General features: G+C 42.8%; 1 protein-coding gene across 1 annotated transcript in view; it reads left to right on the forward strand.

Moving 5' to 3' along the window:
- The window catches only part of LOC144695000 (inorganic pyrophosphatase-like), a 55588-nt gene extending 29374 nt beyond the window's left edge, over nt 1–26214 (forward strand). Inside the window, exons 7-11 of the mRNA XM_078565843.1 lie at nt 1125–1252; nt 9814–9899; nt 12985–13054; nt 18108–18147; nt 25994–26214. Coding sequence (XP_078421969.1) covers nt 1125–1252; nt 9814–9899; nt 12985–13054; nt 18108–18147; nt 25994–26025 — 356 coding nt within the window. The 3' untranslated portion in view covers nt 26026–26214. The remainder of the gene's footprint in view (nt 1–1124; nt 1253–9813; nt 9900–12984; nt 13055–18107; nt 18148–25993) is intronic.
- The last annotated feature ends 1253 nt before the right edge of the window (nt 26215–27467 follow it).

Consider the following 27467-nt stretch of genomic DNA (forward strand, 5'->3'; position numbering starts at 1 on the left):
CATTCAATATTTTATTTTTAATACTGTGGGTGATCTTTCTATTTTTCCTACCAAAGTGCATCACCTCACATTTATCCATGTTAAAGTTCTTTTGCCGATTAACTGGCCAGTCCACAAGTTATCTAGTGTCTTGTATTATATTGCATTCTCCCTCAGTGAGGAGAACTATGGAGAACTCAATGAGGTATAACTATGCCCCTAGTTTGATATCTGAAAGTTTTGATATGAGCATGTATAAACAGGAGAAGATCCTCTGACCAATCCAGCCTGTCCCTCACAATCTACAAGCTCTCACCTCATCTGAAAAACCAGTTTAAAAACCTAGGCTAATGTGAGCTAGAACCTGGAAAATTTCTCTCCTAACCCCTGAGGTGTTTGAAACTAATCTGGGTGATCATTCTGGGTGATCAAATGCTGATTAACATCATACAGCAGTTAAGCTTGTACAAGACAGTTCCTATCCCAGTCAGGAACAGGTCCAGCTCTCCCTTGAAAGATTTCAGCAAATCATGGTTCAATACATGAAGTGGCAAAGAACTGGAGTTTCGTGATCTCAAATTTCCAAAGCCTCACTCCCAATGAGGAGACCCAAAAAATGGACATAGTATTCCAAGTGAGGCCGAACCAAGGTTTTGTAGTAGGACAACAAGGTATACTTTGACTTGTCAATCTGTTGGCTTTGCTGTCTCTTTACAACATTGTTCATGAACTTTTAGAAATTGATGGATTAACGTATGGATATCTTTCTCCACTGGCTATAGTTTTTTATCCCTGAAGGTTGTATTTATGTTCATCATGCATAATACTACACTTTCCTAAGTTAATCACCATTTTTTGGTCATGAGCCAAATCCTAGTGTGATGAGATCTGTCTGTAGTACTCAAACATTCTCACAATCCTGACTTTAACACACATGAGACGCACACACAAATTTGCAGAGTATTCGCTGAACACCTAAATCTAGATCATTAACAAACATTGAGGGCAACAGTCTGTTTTGTGGGATTAGTTAAGGAGATGTTTAAGCCATTTATTTGAACGTTGGACACTTGATGTATTCTGATGAGCATACTAAGGCCAAAAAATCCACCCAGCTTAGCAATGCTTTTGTTTTTCTTAATTAGATATTGATGACGTGAGACGGTTGAAACCAGGATATCTGGAAGCCACAGTAGATTGGTTCAGACGATACAAGGTGCCCGATGGAAAACCTGAAAACCAATTTGCATTCAACAGCGAATTCAAGGACAAGGTATTTTGGTCGATACCACGAAGCCTTTAAAAGCTCCTTTTCATCGAGCCCTCAATTAGTGCACTGTTTCCTAAAGAGGTCCAACACTGACTTGGCAAATAGTTAATGATGACAACTTACAGTGCAGTGCCTTCAACAAAAACCTCAGTCTACTCGCAGACGGAAGGCACAGATCCAGCATTAGAGGGGGGAGGATTTAAGATCAAAGTGGAGGAGAAGAGGAATTAGGAGAAAGGGGGGAGGGGAATGAGGGAAGGGGATTCGGCGGGGGAGGGTGTTTAGCAGAAGGTGAGAAAAATGTCTGCCTGTCCTCAAAAGAACGCACCCTTAACCATTCTGTAACAAAAACAAAAATACCTGGAAAAACTCAGCAGGTCTGACAGCATCAAATACCTTACACAGGTATTTTTGTTTTTGTTTCAGATTTCCAGCTTCCACAGTATTTTGCTTTTATCTTAACCATTCTGTCCTGTGAATGACTACTGAATCTCAAATCTTAGCAGCCAAAGCTTCTTGCAGCTTCTCCTGTGCCTTAGCCCTGTCTCACTATTCTCTCTTCATATTCTTTGAGCTCATCATCCATCAGACCCACCTTGTACACCCTGGACACACCTTCACCAAACTGCTGACCACCCAACTACCCTTCCTGGTCCTCAGGCTAACTAACTTTGTAAATGGTTTGCTGTCTTCAGATGCTGTTCCTCCCATTTTCAAAACTGCTTTCATAGCCCCCTCATCAAATAAACCACCACACTGCCCTTGCAAACTACTGGCCCATCTATGAATATAGGAACAGGAGTAGGCCATTTAGCCCATCAAGCCCTGTTCCACCAAATCACACCTTAACATTCTGAATTCCAGGGTTTCTATAATCTTTCCTCACAAGTTAACCCTTGGAGTCCAGGTGCCATTTAGGTAAATCTACACTGACTTCTCTCCAAGGCCAGTAAATCCTCCTTCAGGTGTGGTGCCCTTTCTCATACATTTTTTTAAAAAGTGTTTTGTAGTGATTTTGGTATCCTTTGCAAGTTTATTTTCATGCTTCCTTTTTAAAGCTCTTAATATCTGTTTTGTCACTCTTTGTTGTTTTTTGCATGATTCCATGTTGCCAGGATCTATGCTTTTCTTTGCTCTTTTGTACACTTTAATTTTAGTTTTATGTTGTCTCCTACCTCTTTAGTTATCCATGGCTGTTTCTTCGGTAATCCCTTTAGGGATATAAACATTTTCTGAATCACAGTAAATTCTTTTTTAAACACATCCCACTGTCATTCTATCATTTTACCCATTAACAGATTTTCCCAATTTACTGTGGGCAGCCCCTGTTTCATCCTATTGAAGTCAGCCTTATCTAAATCTAGACATGTTATCACCTCCCAAATTGCTGTCCATCTTCCCACAACCCAGGCTTGAACCTTGCCAATCTACTTTCGCCCCACCACAGTATTGACCTACCATGGTTTGCCACACCATCCTCCTTTAACAAGGTGGGACTGCCCTTGCCTAATCCCAGTCTCACATATCCACTCAAAAAGATACACCCCATATACCTGTACAGTGTAACTTGAGTCTCCGAAGATTTATCTTTAGTGCTCTCCTCTTCATCTACTTGGCTGTTTGACACCCAGCCCTGGATAGCTGCACATTCCTTCATTTAAACACTGGGAAGATTGAAGCCATTAGGTTTTGGTCCCGACCAACGTGGTTGTAATTTTGTTTTGGAGTATGCCAGTAATTTGTTTAAATGACTAAATCTTGAAATGTTTTTGCGCAGCCACACACAAGGTATTTAAAGGGGCCGATATGTGAGTGGCCTATGCAGAAACTTTTGTTGCACAGCCATGAAGCTTAAGAGGGAACATTGTTCCCCACCACAAACTGTAGAGCCATTGACTCCATCCTACTTCCTGGTAACTTGTCTCAGGGGGACCCGCACTATTTGAACCTTTGTGTCCTATTTGAAGCCGAACAGAGATTTTAATCCTATATTGCAAATACCCACTAGTTCCACTTCAACGTCACCTCTTGCACCCCTGCTTTGGCTTGTTTGCTGCTGAATCTGCCCTCATTAATGTCTTCAGCAGCACAAATTAACCAACAAGTATAAGTCCTTCATTCTTGACAATTCCAGTGTTCTGGCCAGCTTAACATCTTTTATGCTCCACAAATTTCAGCTCGTACAAAAGTTTGCTGTCCCTATCAGGTTATACTTGCCCAGCACCATGACCTGAATCCCATGTGATCTAACCTCTGCGAGGACTTCCAGCCTCAGGACACAATCGGTTCATGCCAGAACTCTGTTTTTATGATCTGGCACCCTTCCATCGTTAGCACCTCATCTGGAACAACCTCCCTAAACATCAGCACCTCACTTTTCACCTCCTTTAAGAAAATTCTTAAAACCCACCTTTTCAGCCAAGCTTTTGGTCATCCTTCTCCATCCCGCCCCCCTCTCCGCTGGCCCTCAGCACCGCACCCCCGGGCACCTCGGTACCGTCCTGCACCCACTACCCTACCCTTGTATGCATGGAGAATAAGAAAAAGCTGGTCTCTGCATTGCCTGCTGGTGACAGCAGTTCATTAAAGCTGATTCATAAGAACGTAAGAAATAGGAACAGTAGACCATAGGAGTAGACCATTCGGCCCCTCGTGCCTGCTCTGCCATTCAATAAGATCATGGCTGATCTTCTTGTGATTCGAATTCCACATTCCCATCTACCCCCGATAACCTTAGATTCTTGTTTGGCAAGGTAATCAATCTACCACTGCCTTAAAAATATTCAATGACCCCACCTCCACCACCTTCTGAGGCAGAGAATTCCAAAGTCGCACAACCCTCTGAGAGAAAAAATTTCTCCTCGTTTCTGCCCTAAAAGGGCAAACCCCAATTTTAAAACAGTGCCCCCTAATTCTGGACTAGCCCACGAAATGGAAACACCCTTTTGATGTCCACCTTGTCAAGGCTGTTCAGGATCTTGTATACTTCAATCAAATCACCCCTCACTCTTCTGAGCTCCAGTGGCCCAGTCTGTCCAACCTTTCCTCATAAGACAACCCACTCATTCCAGGTATCAATCTAGTAAACCTCCTTTGAACTGCCTCCAATGCATTTGCATCGGGAGACCAAAACTGCACACAGTATTCGAGGTACAGTCTCACCAATGCCCTGTATAATTGAAGCATAACATATTTACTTTTATGTTCAATCCTTCTCATAATAAAGGATAGCATTCCATTAGCCGCCTTAATTACTTGTTGAACCTGCATACTAACTTTTTGTGACTCATGTACTAGAACACCTAGATCCCTCTGCACCTCAGAATTATGCAGCCGTTCTTCGTTTAAGTAATAGTCTGCTTTTTTTGTCCGTCCTGCCAAAGTAAACAACTTCACATTTTCCCACATTAAACTCTACTTGCCAGATCTTTGCCTACTCACTCAACCTATCTATATCCACCTGCAACCTCCTTATGTCCTCTTCACAGCATACTTTCCTACCTATCTTTGTGTCATCTGCAAATTTTGCTACCATTTCTTCACTCCCCTCTAAGTCACTGATGTAAAAAGTTGAGGCCCAGTACAGACCCCAGTGGGACTCCACTCGTCACATCCTGCCAATCAGAAAAAGACCCATTTATGCATACTCTCTGTTTTCTGTCAGCCAACCAATCTTCTATCCATGCTAATATGTTACCCACTACACAGTGCGCTTTTATTTTCTGTAATAATCTTTGCCGTGGCACCTTATCAAACGCCTTCTGGAAATCAAAGTACAGGCTCCCCTTTATCTTCTGCGCATGTTACTCCTTAAAAAAAAACTCCAATAAATTGGTTAAACATGATTTTCCTTTCACAAAACCATGCTGACTCTTCCCTATTGCCTTGAGCTCTTCTAAAGCGCCCAGCTATAATCACCTCAGTGATCGATTCTAATAACTTCCCCACGACAGATGTCAAGCTAACTGGCCTATAATTTCCTGTTTTCTGCCTCCCTCCCTTCTTGGATAGAGGGGTTATATTTGCTACTTTCCAATCTGATGGAATCTTTCCAGAATCTAATTTTGGAAAATTAACACCGGCGCATCGGCTACCTCATTAGCCACCTATTTTGAGACCCTAGGATGTAGTCCATTGGGACCCGGAGACTTGCCAGCCTGCAGCTCCATCAATTTGCTCAGTACCGTTTTCCTAGTGATTCCAGTTTCATCAAGTTCATTTCTCCCATTCATATCCTGATTTGCAGCTGTTACTGGAATGTTTTTTGTATCCTCTATAGTGAACACAGAAGCAAATAATTTATTCATTTCTTCTGCCATTTACTTAATATCTACAATTAACTCCCCACTGTCACTCTCTAGAGGTCCAACTTTACTTATTCTTTTCCTTTTTAAATACCTGTAGAAACTCTTGCTATCCGTTTTTACATTTCTAGCTAGCTTCCTCTCACACGCTTAATTTCTTTCTCCTGACTAACCTTTTTCATTCTCTGCCATTCTTTATATTCTGTCCAATCATCTGTCCTGCCACTCATCTTTGCGGAGTTGTATGTTTCTTCCTTAAGTTTGACACTTTCCTTGACATCTTTAGTTAACCACGGATGGCGGGTCCTCCCCTTAGAATTTTTCTTTATAGTGGAAATATACTTATTCCGAGTATTCTGAAATATCTCCTTAAATGTCTGCCACTCCTCTATTGATCTATCTTCAAGCTTAGTTTCCCAGATCACTTCAGCTAGCCCAGCTTTCATCCCCACATAGTTGCCCTTATTTAAGTTTAAGATACCAGTCTTAGAACCGCTCTACTCCCTTTCAAACTGGATGTAAAATTCAATCATATTGTGGTCGCTGCTACCTAGGGCTGCCTTTACTCTGAGACCGTTAATTAAACCTGTCACGTTACACAATACCAAGTCTAATATAACCTGCTCTCTGTTTGGTTCCAGAATATGGCACTCGAAGAAACTCTCTTGAAAGCATTCTAAGAACTCCTCATCCAGGCTACTACTGCCAATCTGATTTTTCCAGTTTATGTGTAGATTAAATAACCCATGATTATTGCCGCCCCTTTATCACAAGCACACAATATTTTCTCTTGAATACTTTGTCCTACACTGTGGCTATTGTTCGGGGGCCTGTAGACCACTCCCACTAATGACTTTTTCCCCCTACTGTTCCTCATCTCCATCCAAACCAATTCTACATCCTGATCTCCTGAACCAAAGTCATCTCTAACTATTGCACCAATGCCCTCTTTGATTAACAGTGCTACCCCTCCACCTTTACCTAGCTTCCTATTCTTCTTGAATGACATGTACCCTTCAATATTGTAGCCACGGCTCCGTAATTGCTATCAGATCATATTTATTTATTTCAATGTGGGCCAACAATTTATTTACTTTACAAAAACAGAATTACCTGGAAAAACTCAGCAAGTCTGGCAGCATCGACGGAGAAGAAATCAGTTAACGTTTCGAGCCTTCATGGCCCTTCGGCAGAACTGGAGCATAGATTAGAAGAAGGGAGAAATATAAATTGGTTTAAGGTAACAAAGTAAATAAATTTAAAAACAAAAAGCTAAAAGCTACTGCGGATGCTGGAAATCCAAAACAAAAACAGAATTACCTGGAAAAACTCAGCAAGTCTGGCAGCATCGGCGGAGAAGAAATCAGTTAACGTTTAGAGCCTTCATGGCCCTTCGGCAGAACTGGAGCATAGATTAGAAGAAGGGAGAAATATAAATTGGTTTAAGGTGGGTGGGTGGGGGGGGGTGGGAGGGGGGGAAGAGACACATTGAGGGTGTGGTGTGATGATTGTGGAGATGAGCAAATAATCAAAAGATGTCACAGACAAAAGGGTCAAAGAGGTGTTGAAGGTGGTGGTCTTTGTCTGAGAAAAGTGCTAATTAAGAATAGAAGTCAGGATATTCAAAGTACAACTCTAGTGGGGGTGGGGTGGAAAGACTAAAGGTTTTAGTTTTAAATTTAAAAATAATGGAAATAGGTGGGGAAAGAAGAATCTATATAAATTATTGAAAAAAAAAGCGGGGGGGGTGGGGGGAGGAAAGAAACGGGGTGGAGATGGGGGGAGGGGGAGTTTAAGATCTAAAGTTGTTGAATTCAATATTCAGCCCAGAGGGCTGTAAAGTGCCTAGTCGGAAGATGAGGTGCTGTTCCTTTGGAGGAACAGCACCTCATCTTCCGACTAGGCACCTTACAGCCCTCTGGGCTGAATATTGAATTCAACAACTTTAGATCTTAAACTCCCCCTCCCCCCATCTCCATCCCATTTCTTCCCCCCCCCCCAGCTTTTTTTTTTCAATAATTTATATAGATTCTTCTTTCCCCACCTATTTCCATTATTTTTAAATTTAAAACTAAAACCTTTAGTCTTTCCACCCCACCCCCACTAGAGTTGTACTTTGAATATCCTGACTTCTATTCTTAATTAGCACTTTTCTCAGACAAAGACCACCACCTTCAACACCTCTTTGACCCTTTTGTCTGTGACATCTTTTGATTATCTGCTCATCTCCACAATCATCACACCACACCCTCAATGTGTCTCTTCCCCCCCCCACCCCACCCACCCACCTTAAACCAATTTATATTTCTCCCTTCTTCTAATCTATGCTCCAGTTCTGCCGAAGGGCCATGAAGGCTCTAAACGTTAACTGATTTCTTCTCCGCCAATGCTGCCAGACTTGCTGAGTTTTTCCAGGTAATTCTGTTTTTGTTTTGGATTTCCAGCATCCGCAGTAGCTTTTAGCTTTTTGTTTTTAAATTTATTTACTTTGTTATGAATGCTACTTACATTCAGATAGAGTCTTCAGTTTTGTCTTTTTGTTACCCTTGTAACATTTAGTCTTGATTGTTGATGTATTCTTAGGTTTTTTTCTCTCTGTCCCTTCCTGCCATTCTCTGGCCCTTGTTTTGCATATTATAATTTTGCTCTCCTGCCTTAACTCTACACCTTGAATTGCTTCCTCTGCCCAAAATTGATCTCTCACCCCTCTTGTTTAGTTTAAAGCCCTCTCTACCTCCCTAGTTATGCGATTTGCGAGGACACTCGTCCCAGCGCGGTTCAGGTGTAAACCGTCCCAACGGTACAGCCCCCGCTTTCCCCAGAACTGATGCCTGTGCCCCACAAACCGGAACGCACATCTCCCACACCAGTCTTTGAGCCATGCAATCATCTCTCTAATCCTATTTGCCCTATGCCAATTTGCATGTGGTTCAGATAATAATCCAGAGATTATTACTTTTGAGGTTCTGCTTCTTAATTTAGTACCTAGCTCCTCATACTGACTTTGCAGAACCTCTTTCCTAGTTCTGCCTATTGCATTGGCACCTATATGGACCACGACAACTGGATCTTCCCCCTCCAACTACAAGTTCCTCTCTAGCCCTGAGCAGATGTCCAGAACCCTGACACCGGGCAGGCAACATAGCCGTCTGGACTCTCACTCTTTGCTGCAGAGACCAGTGTCAATCCCCCTCACTATACTGTCCCCTATTACTACATTCCTTTTTGCTCCTCCCCCCGCACCCCTCACCCTGCTTGAATGGCTTCCTGTACCAGGGTGCCATGGCCAGCCAGTTCATCCACCTTGCAAACTTTGCTTTCATCCACACAGGTTGTGAGCACCTCAAGCCTGTTTGACAATTGCAAAGTGTGAGCCTCCCCCACTATTGTTTGCTCGGTCTCATTACCTGCCTCACTGACAGTCACCTCCTCCTGTCCCTCACTGCTGACCAAAACAGATGACCCTGTTCTAAGAGGTGTGACTGTCTTCTGGAACAAAGTATCCAGTTATTTCTCCCCCTCCCTTATGTTGCACAGTGTCTGCATTTCGACTTCCAGATCAATAATCCTGATCCGGAATTCCTCAAGCTGCTTACACTGCCTGCAGACATGTTTGTAAGTTCACCTTGGCATCCAAAAGCTCCCACGTTTCACAGCTGCAACATAATACCTGCCCTGCCATTGTTACTTATGTAATTTACTTTAATTACTTCCTATGTATGCTACAATTTACTGTGTTTATTGAATGCTAGTAGCACTGACAGCTAAGGTTATATATTTCTTAACAACAAGGTATGTCTTTGTGCTCTTTTATCCTGTGTGTTCGCTCTCCTCGCACTCTTTTATCCTGTGTCTCTGCCGCTCTCCTTGCGCTCTTTTATCCTGTGTCTCTGCTGCACTACATACGCTCTTTTATCCTTATTCTTGAGGATAATTGGGAGGATTATGCTCCAAATTGTCCATCTTCATTTACTACTCAATGCTATAAAAAAAAGGTTAGCTGTTAGTCTTGTATAAAGCTTGATAATCTTGTACTTGTTGGCTAATTTGTGCTGCTGAAGATTAATGCATTGCTTTCCTGTCTTTAATTTTTTGATGCGCTGCCCTTTGAAGACTGGTGCAGTTCTCCTGTGTTCCAATGTTAATTCAATGGGCTGTGTTTCTTGCCAGTTTTCTGTTCTCCATTCTCCTAGATGATCTTTAGCATTTGACTGACTTTTCAGGTTTCTATACCAATAACAAGAGATTCATTGCTTGCAGGACTTTGCCATTCAGGCGATCAAAAGCACGCACAACTTCTGGAAGGATCTGATAATGAAGAAATCCTCGGTGGGAGGAATTAACTGGTAAGTGTGAGACTGGCAGAACGGTCAGTTTGTGAGGCCGGCATGATGGTCAGTTTGAGAAGAAGATAACCTGAAGCTTGACAAAAAATGAAGAAACGCTGGCATTTTCTTGTCTTGATTACCCTAAAGCATCTTGGACATGGCCATTGAATGAAACAAGAATCTCAATTAACAGATATCTTGAGATGATCACAGTGGATGTGGTACGGGAATTGGAGGAGTGAGTAACTGTAGAGTGGGGGTAGGAGTGGAAGAGTACCTGGGGAGATGGGGGTGGGGCATGGCAATATGAGTTACCGGGGTGGGGGGGCGGGGTTGCAGGAAATATAGGAGTACCTGTATGCTGTGACTATGGTTTGCTATCTGTGCTTGACCTCTCTGCAACCTTTGACAAACCATTGTCTAGCTCAGTGGGATTACCCTCACAATCCATATTTATGCATCCAAGCATAACCAGAGCATTTCTACAACTGACTTCTCTTCCTACTCCATACCTTCAACAACCTGTCCTTGGCCCCTCCCGGACCACCTCTACATTCTGTCCCTTGGCGAAGACATGGAGCCATCCCAATTCTTCCACAAAGCAAAATACTGCAGAAGCTATCAACATCCTGGGGGGTTACCATTCACCAGAAACCGAACTGGACTAGCCATATAAATACTGGGGCTACAAGAGCAAGTCAGAGGCTAGGAATCCTGCAGCAAGTAACTCACCTCCTGACTCCCCAAAGCCTGTCCACCATCTACAAGGCACAAGTCAGCAGTGTGATGGAATACTGTTCACTTGCCTGGATAAGTGCAGCTCCAACAACGCTCAAGAAGCTTGACTCTGTCCAGGACAAAGCAGCCCAGTTGAGTGGCACCACATCCACAAACATTCCCCCCTTCTACCACTGACGCACAGTAGCAGCAGTGTGTACCATCTAAAAGATGCAGTGCAGAAATTCACCAAGGCTCTAGACAGCACCTTCCAAGCCCACTACCACTAACATCTAGAAGGACAAGGGCAGCAAACACATGGGTACACCACCACCTGGAAGTTCCCCTCCAAGTCACTCACCATCCTGACTTGGAAATATATCGCCATCCCTTCACTGTCACTGGGTCAAAATCCTGGAACTCCCTAACAGCACTGTGGGTGTACCTACACCACATGGACTGCAGCAGCTCAAGAAGGCAGCTCACCACCACCTTCTCAAGTGCAATTAGGGATGGGCAATAAATGCTGGGCTAGCCAGCGAGAGACACACCCAATGAATGAATTTTAAAAAAACAGAAATCTGAAATAAACAGATCGGAATTCCTCAGCGGGTCTGGCAGCATCTGGAGGGAAACAGAGTTAACATTTATAAAACTGGGAGAAAATTAGAGATGTGAAATGCTTTAATTAAGTATAAAGGAACATGCTGTGAAATGTTTTGCCTTGCACTCATCAGGATGGAGGCAAGAATACCAAATTTCAAAGGGAGCAGTGTTAATACTGCATGAGTAAATGATGCTGATTGGCGGTAAGTCAACTTTGGTTGAGACAGTGCCATGGACAATGCACCAGAAAACTATTGTCCCCCGTGGTTTTGCTTAATTCAGAAAAGGCACAGTGCGTGGGCATGTTCCTTTGTCCTGCAGAGGACAGGTCCCTGCATATGAATATATTCTAGTGTAAGTGAGTCACATCTAACATTAGAAATTATGTTCTGAGTTTTGCAAGCACAGTCCCATTGGAATGCTAAGAGGGAAAGATGTGCTGGGGAGGTAGTAAAAATGGCAGAGGAATAACCAGTGAATGTGGAGGCTGGTGGAGTAGAAGGTGAGGACAAGGGGAACCCTGTCATTGTTCTGGGAAAGGGGTGTGAGAAATTGTTTGAACATGGTGAAGAGTAATCCTCGGTTAAGGAAAAAGGAAGACATTTCACACTGGCATAGAAAGTTGCATCAACAGAGACACTGCTTTGGCTGGGGGAAGGTTTGTAGTGAAGTTCCCCTGGGTTCAGTGTTGGGACCCTTTTTCTGATTTATATTAATGACCTAGACCTTGGTGTACAGGGTGCAATTTCAAAATCTGTGGATAATACAAAGCTTGGAAGCACTGTGGACTGTGAGGAGGATAATGTAGAACTTCAAAAGGACATAGACAAGTTGGTGGAGTGGGCATACAGGTGGCAGATGGAATTCAATGCAGAGAAATGTGAAGTGATTAATTTTGGTAGGAAGAACTTGGAGAGACAATATAAAGGGTACAACTCCAAAGGGGGTGCAAGAGCAGAGGATCCTGGGGGTATATGTGCATACGGCATTGAAGATGGCAAGACAAGTTGAGAGAGCAGTTAATAAAGCATGCAGTATCCTGGGCTTTATTAATAGTGACATAGAGTACAAAAGCAAGGAGGTTATATTGAACTTATGTAAGACACTAGTTCAGTGTTAGCTGGAGTATTGCATCCAGTTCTGAGCACCACACTTCAGGAAGGATGTGAGGGCATTGGAGAGAGTGCAGAAAAGATTCATGAGAATGGTTCCAGGGACGAGGAACTTCAGGAGAAGCTGGGACTGTTTTCCTTGGAGAAAAGAAGGCTGAGAGGAGATTTGATAGAGGTATTCAAAATCATGAGTGATCTGGACAGAGTATATAGGGAGAAACTATTCCCACTCAGGAAAGGATTGGGAACAAGAAATTTACAGTAATTGGCAAAAGAAGCAAAAGCAATATGAGAAAATAATTTTTTCACAGAGTGAGTGGTTCGGGTCTGGAATGCACTTAGTGTGGTGGAGGCAGGTTCAATCAAGGCATTCAAGAGGGAATTAGACTCTTATCTGAAAAGAGAGAATGCAGGAGAATGGCACTAAGTGAATTGTTCATTTGGAGAGCCAGTGCAGACACGATGGGCTGAATGGTGACCTCTTGCGCCGCAACAGTTCTGCGATTCTGTGATCATCAGAACAGATGCGTCTGGGAGAATAGGAGCTAGATGCAAGATTTTTCTATGTAACAGATACGTGCATTTCTAAACACACAGTAATCCACATTATTGTCCTGACCATCATTTGTTTCAAACATTAGTTTTACTGAATTTGCTTCTCTCCTCAGCATAAACACAACGGTGTCTGAAAGTCCATTCCTGTGTTCTGAAACTGACGCTAAAGCTTTTGTGGATGCAGTAAGTATGCTAATCATTTGTCTAATATTGCGAGAGGCTATTGAAGTATATAAGCTGCTATTCTGTCTCCGGTACATGAGGCCAAAGCACACCTTGGTTCCTTCACAAAATCATCCACTCGTGTGCTCTTTCAAGTTTGTATTTTTTAGCCTGATTATCAACTTACAATGTCCTGCGAGCAGAGCAGGAGACAGTTGTCTCACTCACCTCGGAGTCAGAAGGTAATGTGTTCAACCTGCAATCGAGAGACCTGAACACATCTAAATCCCTCTCTCATTTATCCTATTTCTGTTTGTACCACTTCAAAGCATAGGCATTGGCTGCCACATCTCCCTACATAGCGATTGTGATAGGCCTCCAAAAATAATTCGTTGGTTGTGAGGGGCTTTGGGATATCGTGAGGACATGAAAGATTCTGTATGAATGCTATTTCTTCCTTGAGTATTTTTGTAGACTAGAAGAGCAGGTAAAGGAAAACCAAACTGGAGCAAATGTTGATGGTTACTGCAATCAAGGGCATCTCCTTGTTGCCTGGCTGCGATGAAGTTGGCTGGTCAATCCTGGATTTATTGTGCAGTCACATGTTAGCAATGGAATGCTCCCTTAAGAGTGAGAAGTCTGGATACTGGGTGATTTCACTGATCACGAATGCATTTCAGCTGCAGTTTCATTGGTTTATTGTTACTTTACCATCGAGCTGTCCAGTAGAAATTGTCACACTGTCAGTGTTTTACTCATTTTAGTACAAAATTTTCCCATTATTTATGTTTTTGTGACAAGAATATCTCTAGTTTCCCCGGCAACGTTGAGTGAGCTGCATTGGGGTCTGGAGTCATTGCAGCCTAGATAAGGACAGCAGACTCTCCACCGTGAAAGATATTCATGAACTAGTTGGGTTTGTTACAAATTACAAACTACCTGATTTATTGAATTTAATTTTGCTGTTGTGGGATTTGAATTTGTGGGATTTAAGTTTACAACCTGTAGATTGCTAGTTGAGAATTTGTTTGTACTGCTGTTTAGAACAATGTAAAACTAACCCCATTGCCCTGCCTTTACACCACCCTGCATTTTGATAGGAAGAATGAGGAAAGGTAGTATAAACTAAATGGTACAGTCTTAAAATGAATTTAGGAACAGAGATCTGGGGTGTATATATGCAAATCTTGGAAGTTGACAGGACATAGAATACCAAAGGCAGGAAGTTATGCTAAACCTTTATAACTCACTCATTTGACTTCAGTTGGAGTATTGGGTCCAGCTCAGGGTACTGTACTTTAGGAGAATGTCCAGGCGTTAGAAAGAGTGCAAAGGGGATTTAGTAGAATGGTACCAGGGGAAGGACTTCAGTTAAGTGGGAGAGACGAGTGAAACGGGCTGTTCTCCTTAGATCAGAGTAGGTTAAAAGGGAGATTCAATGAAAGTAAAATCATGAACATGATAAAAGCAAGATAGAGTAAATAAGGAGAAACAACTTTCAGTAGGAAGGTCAGTAACTGAGGACACAATTAAGATAGTTGGTAATTGGATGAGAAGCATTTTTATGCAGCAAGCTATGATCTGGAATGCTAGAAGAGTGGATGGTAGAAGCAGATTTAGCAATAACTTTTACAAGGATAAATAGAATCATACAACCAGAGAATGGTTACAGTACAGGAGACCATTTGACCTGACGTGTCTGTTCCAGCTCTCTGCCAGAGCTGCTCACTGATTCCCACTCCTCTTTTCCTCATAGCCTTGCAAATTGTTTCTCTTCGGATGATGATCTAATTTTCTTTTGAAAGCTTCAGTTGAATCCGTTTCCACCATGCTCTCACGCAGTGTATTCCAGATCCTAACCACCCACTATGTGAAAAAGTTTTTCTCATGTTGTCTCTGGATCTTTTGCCGATCACCTTAAATCTGTGCCCTCTGGTTCTCAATCCTTCCACCAATAGGAACAGTCTCTCCTTATCTACTCTGTCCAGACCCCTCCTGATTTTGAGCACCTCTATCAAATCTACTCTTAACCTTCTCTTCAAGGAGAAGAGCTCCAGCTTCTCTAATCTATCTTCATATTTGAAGTTCCTCATCCCTAGAACCATTCTCATGAATCTTCTCTGCACCCTCTAAATACCTTCACATCCTTCCTAAAGTGTGGTGCCCAGAACTGGACACACTGCTCCAGCTGAAGCTGAATCAGTGTTTTATACAGGTTTATCCTAGCTTCCTTGCTTTTGCACACTCTGCCCCTATTAATAAAGTCCAGAATCTTGCATGTTTTATTAACTGTCCTCTCAACCTGTCCTGCCACCTTCAATGATTGTGCATGTGGTCCCCAGGACCCTCTGCCCTGCACTCTCTTTAAAATTGTGCCCTTTATTTTATATTGTCTGTGTTCTTCCATCAGCGGCCACATTTACATTTTCTTCTCACTCAAGGAGCTGATGAGCTAATTTCAGAAGGATAAGTTTTGGCACAACATTAATTTCAAAATAAAGTTGAAGAAAAGCAACTTGCTAAGCAAAAATAAAGCAATTGATAAAGTAAAGAGTAATTAATAAAGATCAACATTAGAGTGTGAGAGGTTCGGACTCTGTCTGGCTCACTCCAATCTCTTGATGCTCACTAACCCTCAATGACCATGTGAGTGTGTGTCATTGTGCATTGATGTGTGGGTGTGAGGCTGAGTGGAAATCCTGAGACTGAGTGAGCCAGACACACTCCCCTCAAACACACACTTTCCCCCGCGCTCCCTCCCGCTTCTCCCCCCCACCCCTGGCCCATGTGCTACACCCCGACCCAGCAGTGAGCCTGTCTTGCTTTCTCCCCAATACCTCCATTTCTGGACCCTACTTTCTGCTGCCAGTGTTGCTATTCTTCCAATCACAGGTTCATATGAGAAGCAATTAGCAGCAAACATGGGAGAGGAACAGCCAGTGAGTGGAGGAGCAGTTTCTTTAAGAATCTTTCACTGCATTTACCAGCATTTTGAAAACCACCTCCAGGGACCACACAGATGTGGCCAGCGAGCTGGATATTTGACAAGCCTGTTCTACACTACCCCTGCAGTTCACAACGCTTCTAAGTTTTGCCATCTGCAAATTTTGAAATTGTGCCCTGTACACCAAGATCTAGGTTGTTAATATATATTATGAAGAACAAGGGACCTAACACTGACACCTGGGAACCACAATTTAATGTCCTCCAGTTCAAAAAACAATTATTCACTGCTACTGTGTTTCTTGTAACTTGGCCAATTTTGTATCCATGTTGTCCTTTTTATTCCATGGGCTCTAACTTTGCTCACAAGCTTGTTATGTGGCACTTTATCGAATGCTTTCTGGAAATCCATGTACAGCACATCAACATCAACCCCATTCACCCTGTCTGCTACCTCAACAAAAAACTCTAGCAAGTTAGCTGAACACGACGTGCCCTCAACAGATTCATGCTGGCTTTCCTTAACTTATTAGGATTTGCCCAAGCGACTGTTAATTTTGTCCCGAATTATCGTTCCTAAAAGTTTTTCCACTGCCGAGGTTAAACTGACTGGCCTTAGTTGCTGGGCTTATCCTTACACCCTTTTTTAAACAATGGTGCAACATTTGCAATTCTCTAGCCTCCTGACAGCACCCATATATCTAATGTTACAATCCCATCTGAGATTACCACTGGACAAGCTTGATCCCAGGGTGGAACCCAGCTCGGTAGATCCTAACTTTTATTTGTTTGTTTAGATACGTGGAGAGAGGCTACTGAACAGAGTCACAGGAGTCAGCTAATGAACTTTTAACAAAAGCATAAAACATCTATTCAAAAGAAAAGATTAACTTTATTACAATACTCCTTCACCCACAACTATACCTTTACAGATATATACAGATTTGTAAGGATAACACAAGTTACAAAAGCTATCTTATACGCTAATGTCCACACTAAATACCCAGTCCATGTAAATCCATGGCACCCTGTGGTCAGATACACCATATTCTAAAACCAAGTGACAGATGCCACCTCAACCAGATGCTGTGGTTCTTTCTTCAACTCTCCCCACCACCCCCCCTCCCCAGATTCTTGTCACACCGTGAGCCAACCAGTCTCACTGCACGCCATCTTTCACACGAGGGTTTCCCAGCTCCACTCTCCAAGGAATCTTGGAGCCTTGGAATCTTCTCCCAAACCGACACCTTCTCTCAGACACCTTATGCAAGGGTACCCCTCCAGGGTTTCAAACTCTCCTTCTGATGTTCCTCCATGCATTCAAGCTGTCTTCCATGCTCTCTCTCACCGACTCAACCACCAACAGTGCATTACTACTTCACATGCCTTTAGCAAAGAATTACAGACCTTCATCTGTCTCTTTGGACCTTATTGTGTTTTGCAAGCTGTTCTCGCTTTAAATCTACTTTTTACAGCTTTTGTCTCTTTAAATCTGAAGCTTGGAGCCTTTCTCTGCCCGTCCCTCACTCTTAACTTCACTTAACAGGATCTTTTCCAGGTTCCTGTCCGTCCTTTGACTAGAAGATCTTCTTGGGACTTTCTCCTGTTCCATTGCCCTGGATTTTGGGGTCTTTTATTTAGCTTAGGACTGGCTATCTATCCCCTTTTAGGCTGCTTCTGGTTCATAGCTGTCTTCAAACCAACTGAACTCCAACAGCTTCCCTTCTTGTGTGTGTGCCTGTGGGAGGGATCTACCTCTGCAGCCCCCTGTTGTTTCTTTAACTTAACACACATGCAGAAATACAAATCAAACTTAAATTTTAAAGCCAAAACTCATTCCTAACACGTACAAATACCAATATAACTTAAACTATCTCTATTTCCTAACACGGAGGATTGGAGGATTATGATCAGTGCTTCTGCAATTTCCAACTTCCCTCAAATGCTTGAAAAGAAAAAATTTAAAGGGCTCTGGGGAAAGGGCAGGTTAGTGGGACTAATTGGATATATCTTTCAAAGAGCTGGAACAAGCACAATGTACCAAATGGCCACCTCCTTTGCTATATCATTCCATTTTGTTATAGGACTCCACCTGTTTCAGCTTAAACATTTCTAAACTCTGTTTTTTCAGGTGCCAGCGTACGGAGCAGGTGATTCAGCACCAGCGGATGGTAAGAGTTTTCCTAACATATACCTCTGTGGGGTACAGTTGACTCCTAGCCATGTTATCTCACAGTGCTTAGCAAATTCTATTATAATGGAATTTGGTGTAAGCTGATCGTCACTCATCCTTCCTTCTACATTTCACTGTTCACCACTGTTTCTTTAGCTCTTGTACTAAGACAGGATTAAATGTATAATTCATGCCCCTATGCCATGTCTGTGCAAACACCTTTTATGTATAGCAAATTCTGCTGGTCAACTAGATGTAGGCTGTGCAAAGGCTTTGCAGTGCCTTTGCTGCATATTACCCAACATCTGACCTCCTGTCCGTCCTTTGACTAGAAGATCTTCTTGGGACTTTCTCCTGTTCCATTGCCCTGGATTTTGGGGTCTTTTATTTAGCTTAGGACTGGCTATCTATCCCCTTTTAGGCTGCTTCAGTTTCTTGTAGCCTCAGTATTTATTGTTTCAGATCAATAGTGTCGCCCCCCCCGTCCCCCCCAAGATGTTGATAATGGGAGGGGGTGAAAATTCAACAATAGTTATGCCATTGAATGTCATGGGGAAGTGGTTAACCCCTTGTTGGAGATGCTCGTTGCCTGGTACTTGTATGGTGCAAATGTTACTTGTCACCAATGTTCGCTGTAAACTTTATTGGTACTGGGTTACAAATTGCTCTGAACAACACTTTTTGTCCATGATGTCACTGAACTACCACTGAGGTGTGAGCAGCCTGTTTATTTCAGTGCGGAGTACATTTCAAATTGCTGCATGGCAGTCACCTGTATCTTAGAGACAACACAAGAAATGGGAGCAGGTGTAGACCGTATGGCCCATCAATCCTGCTCTGCCATTCAATACGGTCATGGCTGATCCTGGGCTTTAACTCATTTTCCCGCCTGCCTAATTCCCTGAGAGAGCAAAGATCTGTCTATTCCAGCCTTAAATGTATTCAACGATGGAGCATCCACAACCCTCTGGGGTAGAGAATTCCAAAGGTTCACAACCCTTTTGTGAGTAACTTCTCCTCATCTCAGCCCTAAATGATTGGTCGATTCCCTGACCAATGGAAGCAATCTCTTAGAGTCCACCCTATCAAGCCACTTCAGAATTTTGGAGGTTTCAATGAGATTACTTCTCATTCTTCTAAACTCCAGAGAATATAAGCCCAGTTTACTCAGCACCTCATCATAGGACAACCCCCTCATCCCAGGAACCAATCTAGTGAACCTTTGCTGTATTGCCTTTCTTAAATGTGGAGACCAAAATTGCACACACTATTCCAGATGTGGCCTCACTAAAGCCCTGCATAATTGTAGCAAGGCTTCTTTATTCTTGTACTCCAATCCCCTTGAATAAAGGCCATCATGCCATTTGCCTTCTTAATTGCTTGCTGCACCTGCATGCTAACTTTCTGCATTCCTTGTACGGGCACACCCAAGTCTCTTTCAACATCAACTTAAATGTTTCACACCTTAAAAAAAAAAATTCTACTGTTCTATTCTTGTGACCAAAGTGAATGAGGTCACACTTCCCTACATTATAATCCATCTGTCACCTTGTTGCCCACTCACCTAACCTGCCTATATCTCTTTGCAGCATCTGTGTCCTCCCCACAGCTTACCTTTCCACCTAACTTGATATTATCAGCAAACTTAGATACATTCCTCTCTGTCTCTTCATCTATGTCATTAATATGAATTGTAAATAGCTGAGGCCCCAGCACTGATCCTTGCAGTACTCCACTGTTCACTGCCTGTCAATTTGAAAAAACCCCATTTATGCTTTCCGCTCTCTTATCTGTTAACCAATCCTCTATTCATGCTAACACTAACAATTTAAGATATCAGTCGGGCTTGCAATGTGGCTCACTTAGGCATACTAGAAGCCAAGTACATTCACACACAGGGCCCTGTCCTTTGCAAACAGGAAAACATGTCCACGCACTGCACCACTTTCAACTAAAAAAGCTTGGGGACAGCCATTCCCCTGGTTCATTCCCCATGGCAATGACTTGATCAATCAGAGTAGACTTGCCTGGTTTGCATTTAAACAAGAGCTTGGCAATTAACTGTTCCCTGTTTCATTCTCCATGGCAACGTCTCTATCAATCTCACTTGCCAACCAATCAGCACCCTGTTCTCATGCAGTACAAATTGTTGTTCGCTTTGAAATTTAGTATTCTTGTCAAATGGGCCAGTTAATTCCCCAGGCCAATGCTTTGTCCAATCACAGCAAACCTGCCTGGTTTGAATTTAAGCAAAGTTTGGCAGTTAAATGTCAGTTATCGGTTAACTGGTGCATTCTCCATGGTAACACCCCTGGCAATCAGTCTACTTGCCAACCAATCTGCATACTTCTCATGCAGTATAAGTTGTTCCCTTTACAATTTGGTATTCTTGCGAATTGTCCTGATGAGCACTGAAAAGCTTTGACAGAATGTATTTTTGTTGAACAATTTGAATTGTTTCTTTAAATGTCCCCCACTGTTCATTTACCTCCATACCTTTCAGCCTATTTACCCAATGAACCTTTGCCAGTTCTCCCCTCATATCTAAGTAATTGGTTGTGTTTAAGTTTAAGATTCCTGTTTGTGATTGGAATATGTCACTTTCAAACATAACATGGAATTGAATGGTGTTATGATCACTATTTCCCAGTGAATCTTTTACTATGACATTACTCATTTACCCTGCTTCATTACACAATACTAGATATAAGGTAGCTTTATCCCTAGTTTGTTCCACAATGTATTGCTCCAAGAAGCTATCACGGAAACATTCTACAAACTTATCTTCTAGGCAACTCTTGCCAGTTTGATTGTCCCAGTCCAAATGAAGATTAAAATCCCTCTGAATTATTACATTTGCTTTGTTACAAGCTCCAATGATTTATTTTTTAATGTTCTGCCCAGTGGTATAACTACGGTTAGGTGACCTACAATCTACTCCCACCAGTGTTTTCTGACTCTTGGTGTTTCTAATTTCCACCCATACTGATTCTACTTCATGATCTTCTGAGGCCAGATCCTTTCTCACTAATGTCCTAATGTCATCCTTTACTATCAGGGCTACGCCTCCTCCTTTGCCATTCTGTCTGTCTTTCCGAAATATTGTGTACCCTAGAATATTTATTTCCCAACCTTGATCATCTTGTGACCATGTCCCTGTAATGATAACTAGATCTAACACCTCTGTTTGTGCCACTTGTTCATCCATCTTATTGCAGATGCTTTGTGCGTTCAGATTCAAATTTCATTTTTTAAAATTTCTATTCCCTGCAATTACCTTATTCGCTGATGTATAAGTTTTGTTAAACACTTGGTCCCTTCCTGTCCCACTCTGCTTGTCTTTACCCACATTGCTATACTGTTCTAATACCTCAACCCCTCTCTTTGGATTTCAAATTCTCCCTCCACCCAAGCTTTCCTCCTGCTGGTCCTATTCTCCTTCTCACGGGTCCCACTCCCCTTCCACTTCCCAATGGTTCCAATTCACCTCTCCTCCACAAGTCACATTATACTTCTAATCTCTCACATCCGGATTCACATCGCTTCTCTCCTTGCACTCCCCCCATTGTCCCTCTCCTCAAATCCCATTCTACCCCTTCCCATAATTTCCACCCTCCCTCATCCGCCCCACCCCGCCCTTCTGTCTCTCCTTACACACCCCACACTTGAACTGTTGGCCCTTATGTCAGAAAAAAGGAGTTCCCACAGGAGAGCAGGTGAGATGGAAAAGGAACAATGAAACTGCACACTACTAAAAAGCCTGGTCTTGGATCATAAAAGTCTGTTTGTCTCATCAAACAGTGAAATGAAATTCTCACCTGGTTTCTCATCCATTAACCTAGACAGCTTCAATTAGCCTATGGTTTCCAGGCTGGCATATGTAGCTGAGTCAATGCTAAAGGCATTTATTGAAATGTTCATGTATGTATGCATGCATGTTCACTGTACTGTTGATCACATATGGAGAATGCCCAATCGGCATTATAAATCCGTCAATCCATAAAAGCATAAAAGCTCATTGTGGCTAAATCCCTTGGTCAACTTGACCCAGGCTGTGTTCATTTGGCTCTGATGAGCCACACCCACTGAATTTGTGACTCTAATTGCTTTGGCCTTTCTGAGCTGTTAGACTCCTGGTTGAGTCATAGGCCATTGAGCGATGCTCAATGGAAAACACTCCCAAGTCTCCCTATCATCTAGGCCTGACAGCCAGGTACTCCGCAGGCTCCATCACTTACCTTTGGCTCAGCCTCACTCTTCTCCTCACATGCCAACCGAATAATCAAATTTTCCCTGAGTCTCTCTCCCTCCTCTAACCCTTGACTGATGACTCACTGTCTAGAACTCTCAGAATCACACAGTGCAGAAGAGGCCATTCGGCCCATCGAGTCTGCACCAACACGTGAGAAACACCTGACCTACCAACCTAATCCTATTTACCACCACTTGGCCCAGAGCCTTGAATGTTATGACATGCCAAGTGCTCATCCAGGTACTTTTTATTACTTATTTTAATACTCATTCTCTCCCTGACTCTTGGACCTTGTCCGGCTACTCAAATTCAATCCTTTACACCATGCGCTGCTTATTTTTGGACAGAGCAAGTGCTCCAATGCTTGAGATCACTGATCATCGAATCTACCCTCCTGTGTTCGCTGCTCCTTCAATCACAGTTTCACAAATTTTAATCTGTGTGTCATTCTTTCTGCCACTCACTTTCTTCTTCTCTCACAATCTCAATGCTCATTCGTTTGCTCACTCTATCTGTCTCAGTCACTCTGTACTGCTTGCTTGCTCTGACTCTGCACTGGCTGTGATCTTATAAAATTCTCCATATTCTGGTGTGGTGGCAGTTGATTGGAAGTTAAAGAACATAACATAAGAAGTAGGAGCAAGGGTAGGCCATTCAGCCTCTCAAGCCTGCCATTCAATAAGATCATGGCTGATCTGCCCCAGGCCTCAACTCCTCTTTCGTCCCAGCTCCTCATAACCCTCAGCTACCCAATATTTCAAAAATCCTTTTACCTCCTCTTTAAATACTTTCAGTGATCTAGCCTCCACAACTCTGTGGGGTAGAGAATTCCAGGCATTCACTACCCTCTGAGGGAAGAAATTCCTTCCGCATCTCAGTTTTAAATGGGTGTCCCCTTATTCGAGACTCCTCCACCAGTGGAAACATCTTCTCAACATCTACCCTGTCAAGTCCCCTCAGAACCTTGTACATTTCAATAAGATCACCCCTCATTCTTCTAAATTCTAATGAATAAAAAGGCCTAACCTGTTTAGCCGTTCTTGATAAGTCAACCTCTTCATCCCAGGTATCAGCCTAGTGAATCTTTTTTGAACTGCTTCCAATGCCAGTATATCCTTTCTTAAATATAGGGACCAAAACTGTACACAATACTCCAGATGCGGTCTCACCAACACCCTGTACAGTTGCAACAGGACTTCCCTATTTTTAAACTCCAACCCTGAGCAATACAGGTCAAAGTTCCATTTGCCTTCTGAATTACTTGCTGCACCTGCATGCTAACTTTGTGTTTCATGTACAAGAACACCCAGATCCCTCTGTGCTGCACTTTTTTGGAGTGTCTCTCCATTTAAATAATAGGCTGCGTTTTGATTTTCCTACCAAAGTGCATGACTTCACACTTTCCTACATTAAATTCCATCTGCCAAGTTTTTGCCCACTCACTCAACCTGTCTATATCCCCTTGCAGATTCCTTATGTCCTCATCACAACATGCCCTCTCAACTATTTTTGTATCATCAGCAAATTTGGATACATTACACTCTGCACCCACCCCTCCAAGTCATTAATATAGATAGTAAATAATTGAGGCCCTAGGACTGATCCTTGTGGCACTCCACTGGTTATGTCTTTCCAACCTGAAAAAGACCCATTATTCCCGACTCTCTGTCTTCTGTGTTAACCCATCCTCAATCCATGCTAATACATTACCCCCAATACCGTGAGCTCCTATCTTGTGCAGTAACCTTTTATATGGCACCTTATTGAATGCCTTTTGGAAATAAGTTGGCAAATGTAAGGCAGCTATTTAAAACAGGGCAGAGAGATCAGAGAAAGACAGACCAGTTAGCCTGACATCATTCGAATGGGAAAATATAGGAACTCATTATTAAGGAAGTGGTAATGACATTTATAAAATGATTAGGGATTAGGCAAATTCAGCATAGTTTTATGAAGAGAAATTGTATTTGAGTCTTTTGGAGTTCTTTTGACGATGTAAGTAACAGGGTAGATAAAGGTGAACAAGTGGATGTAATAGTGGAAATTTGGATTTTCAGAAGGCCACAGGTGCCACAGAAAATTTGTTGCATGAGGTAAAAGCTTATGGGGCTGGGGTAATATTAGCATGGATAGAGGATCGATTAACGGACAGAAAGGAGGGGAGAGTAGGAATAACTGGATCATTTTCAGATTCAGGCTGTTAGTGGGGTGGAACCAAGGATCACTCGTGCCTCAGCTATTTGCAATCTGTATAATGACTAAGGCAAAGGAACCGAGTGTCATGCATCCTGTCTGGAAGAGGATATAGATAGCAGGTTAAGTGAGTAGGCAAGAAAGTGACAGGTGGAGAAGTGGGGAAGTGTAAGGTTACTCACTTTGGTAGTAAGAACAGAAAAGCAGAATCTTTTTTCAAAGGCAAGAAACTTTTAAATGTTGATTGCAAAGGGATTGGAGCGCAAGAGTGAAGAAGCTTTGCTACAAATGGACCAGGACTTTGGTGAGATCACACCTGGAGTCCTGGTCACTGAACCTAAGGAAGATGTACTTGCTTTAGAGGGAGTGCAACAAAGATTCACTAGTTTGATTCCTGTGATGAATGGTGGCCTATGAGGAGAGATTGAATAGAATGGCCTATATACCCAAGAGTTAAGAAGAATGAGAGCTGATTTTCTTGAAATATATATTCTGTGAGGATTTGACAAGAATAAAACTAAGATGTTGTTCCCCCTGACTGGAAAGTCTAGAACTAAGGGCATAGTCTCAGGATAAGAGGTCGACCATTTAGCACTGAGATGAGAAATTTCTTCACTTGGACACTTATGAACCCTTGGAATTCTCTACCCCAGAGAGTTGTGGATTATCCATCTGTATATATTCAAGTTTGAGGTGGATCAGTTTTTGGGCTCCAAGGGAATTGGGGATCGGGTTAGAGAGTTGAGGCCAGAGATCAGCCATAATCTTATTGACATGAGGAGTGGCCTTCATCCAGTTCTGGTCACCACACTTTAGGAAGGATGTGAGGATCTTTGAGAGGAGATTTTTGGTTCCAGGGATGGGGAATTTTAGCCACGAGGTTAGATTGGAGAAGCTGGGGCTGTTCTCCTTGCAGCAAAGGAGGCTGAGTGCAGAATTGACACAGGTGTACATGATTTTGACAAGGTAGATAAGGTAGACAAAGAAAAACTCTTACCATTAACTGTTGGTACAAGGACTGGGTGGGGGACACAGATTTGGTTTTTGGAAAGAGATGCAGGGGGAATGTGAAGAGGAACTTTTTTATGCAGCGAGTGGTAATGACCTGGAACTTGTTGCTTATGAGAATGGTGGAAATGGAGATGATCAATGATTTCAAGATGAAATTGGATAGGCACTTGAATGAAATAAACTTCATTCTGCATGGATAGAGTGGGAGAATGGGACTGAGTGGATAGTTCTACAGAGAGCCAGCATGGACATGATAGCCAAATAGGCTCCTCCTATGTTGCTGTGACTCTGAACTAAACCCAATAATGCTGAAATGCAGTTGTATTAAAGTGGAATGTCCTGAATCAAGCTATTTTGTAATATAATCTCTCTCTCTCTCTCTCTGCAGTGGACAAGTGGTGGTATGGCAAGAAGAATTAAATAGCCACGAAGAATCTGACATTGTCCATAGTAGCCCAATCCAAACCGTGATCAGTTGTAGAATCACAATTGGTATGAAGATAAGGGATGAATTTGAGTGTACCAGTAAATGTCTATGATCAGTGTAGCTTCTACTTCAGATATGAAGGAAGTGAGTCAATTCAATAAAATTTCTCTTGCTTCACTGCTGATGCATTGTTCATCTTATTGTGGCTTAGACTTCCAGAGAACCACACCTTTTTATTCTTTAATGGGAATGTGAGCATCACTGGTGAAGTCAGCATTTATTACCCTTAAGGTGGTGGTACAGGTACATCCACAGTGCTGTTGGGGAAGGAGTTCCAGGATTGTGACCCAGTGACAGTGAAGGAATGGCGATGCAGTTCCACATTAGGATGCGTGAAGGACTTGGAGGGGAACTTGCAGGTGGTGGTGTTCCCATGTGTCTGCTGCCATTGTTCTTCTGGTAGAGATAGTGGGGTTTGGAAGGTGCTGTTGAATGAGGCTTGCTGAGTTGCTGCAGTGCATCTTGTAGATGGTACACACTGCTGCGACTGCATCTGTGGTGGAGGGAGTGAATGTTGAAGGTGGCGGATGGGGTGTCAGTCAAGTGGGCTGCTTTGTCCTGGATGGTGTTGAACTACTTGAGTGTTGGAGCTGCACTCATCCAGGCAAGTAGAGTATTCCATCACACTCCTGAGTCCAAGATGGATCATCTCTTGGGCACTTCTGGCTAAAGATGCTTGCAAATGCTTCAGCCTTGTTTTTTGCACTAATGTGCTGGGCTTCCACATTATTGAGGATAGGGATATTTGTGGAGCTGCCGCCTCCTCCGGTTAGTTGTTTAATTGTCAACCACTATTCATGATTGGATGTGGTATAACTGCAGAGCTTTGATCTGCTTTGTTTGTTGTGAGATTGCTTAGTTCTGTCTATAGCATGGTGCTGATGCTGTTTAGCTTGCATGTAGTCTTGTGTTGCTTAACCAGGTTGGCATTACTTGAGGAAGGATGTGAGGGCATTGAAGAGAATAGAGAGGAGATTCACAAGAATGATTCCAGGTATAAACAACTGTAGCTATGTGGATAGATTGGAGAGGTTGGGACTCTTTTCCTTGAAGAAAAGAAGGCTGAGAGGAGAAGAACAAAGAAAAGTACAGCACTGGAACAGGCCCTTCGGCCCTCCAAGCCTGCGCCGATCATATTGCCTGTCAAACTAAAACATTTTGCACTTCCGGGATCCGTATCCCTCTATTCCCATCCTATTCATGTATTTGTCAAGCTGCCTCTTAAACACCACTATCGTACCTGCTTCCACCACCTCCTCTGGCAGCAAATTCCTGACACTCACTACCCTCTGCGTAAAAAAACTTGCCCCGCACATATCCTCTAAAGTTTTCTCCTCTCACCTTAAATCTCTGTCCCCTAGTAATTGACTCTTCC

Source organism: Cetorhinus maximus, chromosome 20, assembly GCF_964194155.1.
Source record: "Cetorhinus maximus chromosome 20, sCetMax3.hap1.1, whole genome shotgun sequence".
In the NCBI taxonomy this organism is placed as follows: domain Eukaryota; kingdom Metazoa; phylum Chordata; class Chondrichthyes; order Lamniformes; family Cetorhinidae; genus Cetorhinus; species Cetorhinus maximus.